Raw genomic sequence first — 3,052 nt, forward strand, 5'->3', positions numbered from 1 at the left:
TGTTAGACCAAGAAGGCTACTGTCTTACAAATACAATCAATTTTATCTGAAGCGTGCTCATTTCACCCCTCCAACTCTATAAATGAATAACTGGACTTTGCCCCACCCCCATTCTATAAATGAATCACAGGACATTTGCTCCCCCACCCACACACATCAGTGAAAATGCAAATTTGGACAATTGCCCCCTCTCCCATATAATTGGAACTTCACTAGGTTGTAGTAAGAACATGACACTGAGGCAGTAATAAACAACTAAATGAGATCTTATGAAATTCCTGTATGTGGTAGTGTTTTTGATTTTATTCACTAATTTCAAAATCTAATGAACTCTTAACCTTTCTTTATCAGACTCATCATATGTTTGGCTCCCTATTTTAACTGATATACTTTGATATCTTGAGATGCACTCATCACAAAGAGGAGATTTTCTTGTTTAAAATACATTACAGAAATAGGGTCCCATATTCCATCTAAGCTACCTAAGATCTCTTCCATTTTGTTATTCTTTCTATCTACCAGAAATATATTGTTTGAGTCCTGACCACAAACAAAGTATTGACCATTTCTTCCCTCACAAACACAATAAGCATTCTGAAGTCTCTTGTGTGTAACCTCTGACAATGTCTTGTTAATTGTGTCAAAGACTAAGAGACCCTTTTTCCTGGTAGAAATGTACATGCAAGAGTTATAAGGACTGAAAGTTGCATGATTGATTTCTATATCAGCTTTTTCATCAGACAGGAATATATGTGTTTCAATATGACAACCTTTCAGATCATAAACTGAAACACCAAACTTATAATTGTATTCATAAAAACCAGAAAACCTTAAAAAATTCCGGCATGTCAATATACCACACACAAATAGTTTTTCATTTGAAACTGTTAAACCACAACATCGTACACCATTAAATTTCCATGGTGGATTTACTGGGTACCGCTTATAAATATCATCATTATCCCTATACATACTTAAAGACCGACTGATTAATAATGATTTTCCAGCATCAACAAATGTAAATTTGTTTTGACTATCCAAAACAGCTATCTCAGTTGGTCCGACCTGGCATAAATTAATAGCCCCACTCAAATTACATTCATCTAATAATTTATAAGTTTTATCAAGTCTTATGAGACCTTCATTTACAAGAATAATAATCTGGCCATTATCTAATATACAACTGTCACTTCCTTTAACAGAAACTTGCTTAACAATTGATGCTTCTGAGAATAAGACGCTACTGTACTGCCTATTTTCCTATCTCCATCACCTCTGACATTACCAAAAGCATCTATCTTACCTACAAAGGAAGCAATATCTTGATTGACTACAAAATCAATTTTGTCATACTCCCCTTTACCATTCTCATCAATGAAACTACTACTACTTACTTCTACCTCATGTGCTTTATTCAGAACTACAAACAATTTAGCTTCATTGTCTCCCTTGAATGCATTGACCTTTTCAATATTGCTCTGAACAGCATTCAGTTTCACATCAATTGAGTCTATGTCAGTCTTTATAGCTCTAACGATTTTGTCATGTTTCTTCTGGACTTGTTGGACAGAATTTCGTTCAATCTCTTCCACTCTGGCAATGATCTGTTCCTTCATCTTGACAATTTCTTTCAGGTTTTCATCTTTTTCTTCACCCACATCTTTTATCTGCTGTAATTTTTTAGCCTTCATGGAGTTCAGCTGTTTCCGAATCCCTTCTAGCGATGTCTTTACATCATTTCTGTCCCGTCCATTCAAGATTTCTTTTGCCAGCTTTGGGATGAAGTCAGCACTTTTGCACAATCTAAATGAAAAGAATTATTTGATACAAACTTTTTGAAAACATTTGTGACACCTAACTCTATCACAGAATATACTTTAAAGTTTGTTATGTTTACTATAAACAATGAAAGTATCTAAAGATAAGGATACTTGTAATTTCAAAGTCATTTGAGGAATGACAGTGTTTTGGCTGGTGATGATTTTAATAAATGAGTTTTGGTTCAATACTCAATTTATCAATCAAGCTGAATAAAAAACAATCGACAAATGGTTGAAAACCTAGTGAAATAAAATTTAAAGTACAAAATATACACATATACCATAAGTAAGAAATGTTCTACTTGAGTAATAAAGAAATCAAAATTTTATTTTATTTATTTTAGCTAATGAAGAGAATATTAATAAGTTAAAGCACACTCCTCATAACTTTTTACAGACTTTGTATCTAATTTGCCTGTACTAAAATAAACCCATTTTATATATTCAGAAATACATGTATAATAAATATATTAAAATTAAACTCTCACCTGTGATCAACAGCTATACAAACAGCACAACAGACAGTATCATGTTCTCTACAGTACATTTGAATCAGGTTTCCGGCATGTTTATCACAAGCTAAACCGCTTTGTGTCTGCTCAAACTGCAGCTTGCCTGATTTCACTCCAGATTTATTGTAGATTGTGTGAGTTTTGAAGCATTTGTTGTGGAACTGCACACATGCTTGGCAGAAGTAAGTCTGGCACTCGGCACAGAAATTCACACCGTCGATGTTTTTGTCATCATCAGAACAAGGTTTACATGCAAACTCGTGAACGATGTCTGATGATTCACTAACATCAGTACTTGAAGTTGCCATTCTTTTCCAAACAGGACAAATTAAGACAAAAAATCTGAAAATTTAAATTAAATATATTAAAACCTTTTTGGTTACATCTGAAATTGAATCTTTTAGAAATAAGTCACTATGTGTAATAAGTATAATTTATTTTCATTAAAATATTATTTAATTTCGGACTTGAAAATAATTATATCAATAAAACGTAATTAAGCAGTTTTTGAGAGGAAAAACATATTTCAACGTATATATTACGTGTATACATTACTAGGGGACGTTGAATTAAGCCGGTAATGTCTAATACATGTATTATTGGTTAGGGTTATGTGTGTGGCTCCCCTTCCTGATCCTCATGCTAGACTTGCACAGCGTCAAAATAAAAGCGACATATATTTAAAAGTTATGGAAGCCAGAACTACCGTTTACCATCAAG

At 33.1% G+C, this 3,052-nt stretch overlaps 1 protein-coding gene across 1 annotated transcript; it reads right to left on the reverse strand.

Annotated features, from left to right (window-relative positions):
• Positions 1-372: 372 nt before the first annotated feature.
• On the reverse strand, positions 373-2,661 carry LOC132715543 (uncharacterized). The gene is made up of 3 exons (XM_060698554.1): positions 2,309-2,661; positions 1,211-1,803; positions 373-785 (listed from the first exon to the last, which is right to left on the reverse strand). The coding sequence occupies exons 1-3, from the start codon at positions 2,638-2,640 to the stop codon at positions 373-375; spliced, it is 1,338 nt and encodes a 445-aa protein (XP_060554537.1). The 5' UTR covers positions 2,641-2,661.
• Positions 2,662-3,052: the final 391 nt, after the last annotated feature.

Source organism: Ruditapes philippinarum, unplaced genomic scaffold, assembly GCF_026571515.1.
Source record: "Ruditapes philippinarum isolate M1 unplaced genomic scaffold, ASM2657151v2 ctg1989_1_1_1_1, whole genome shotgun sequence".
NCBI lineage: Eukaryota > Metazoa > Mollusca > Bivalvia > Venerida > Veneridae > Ruditapes > Ruditapes philippinarum.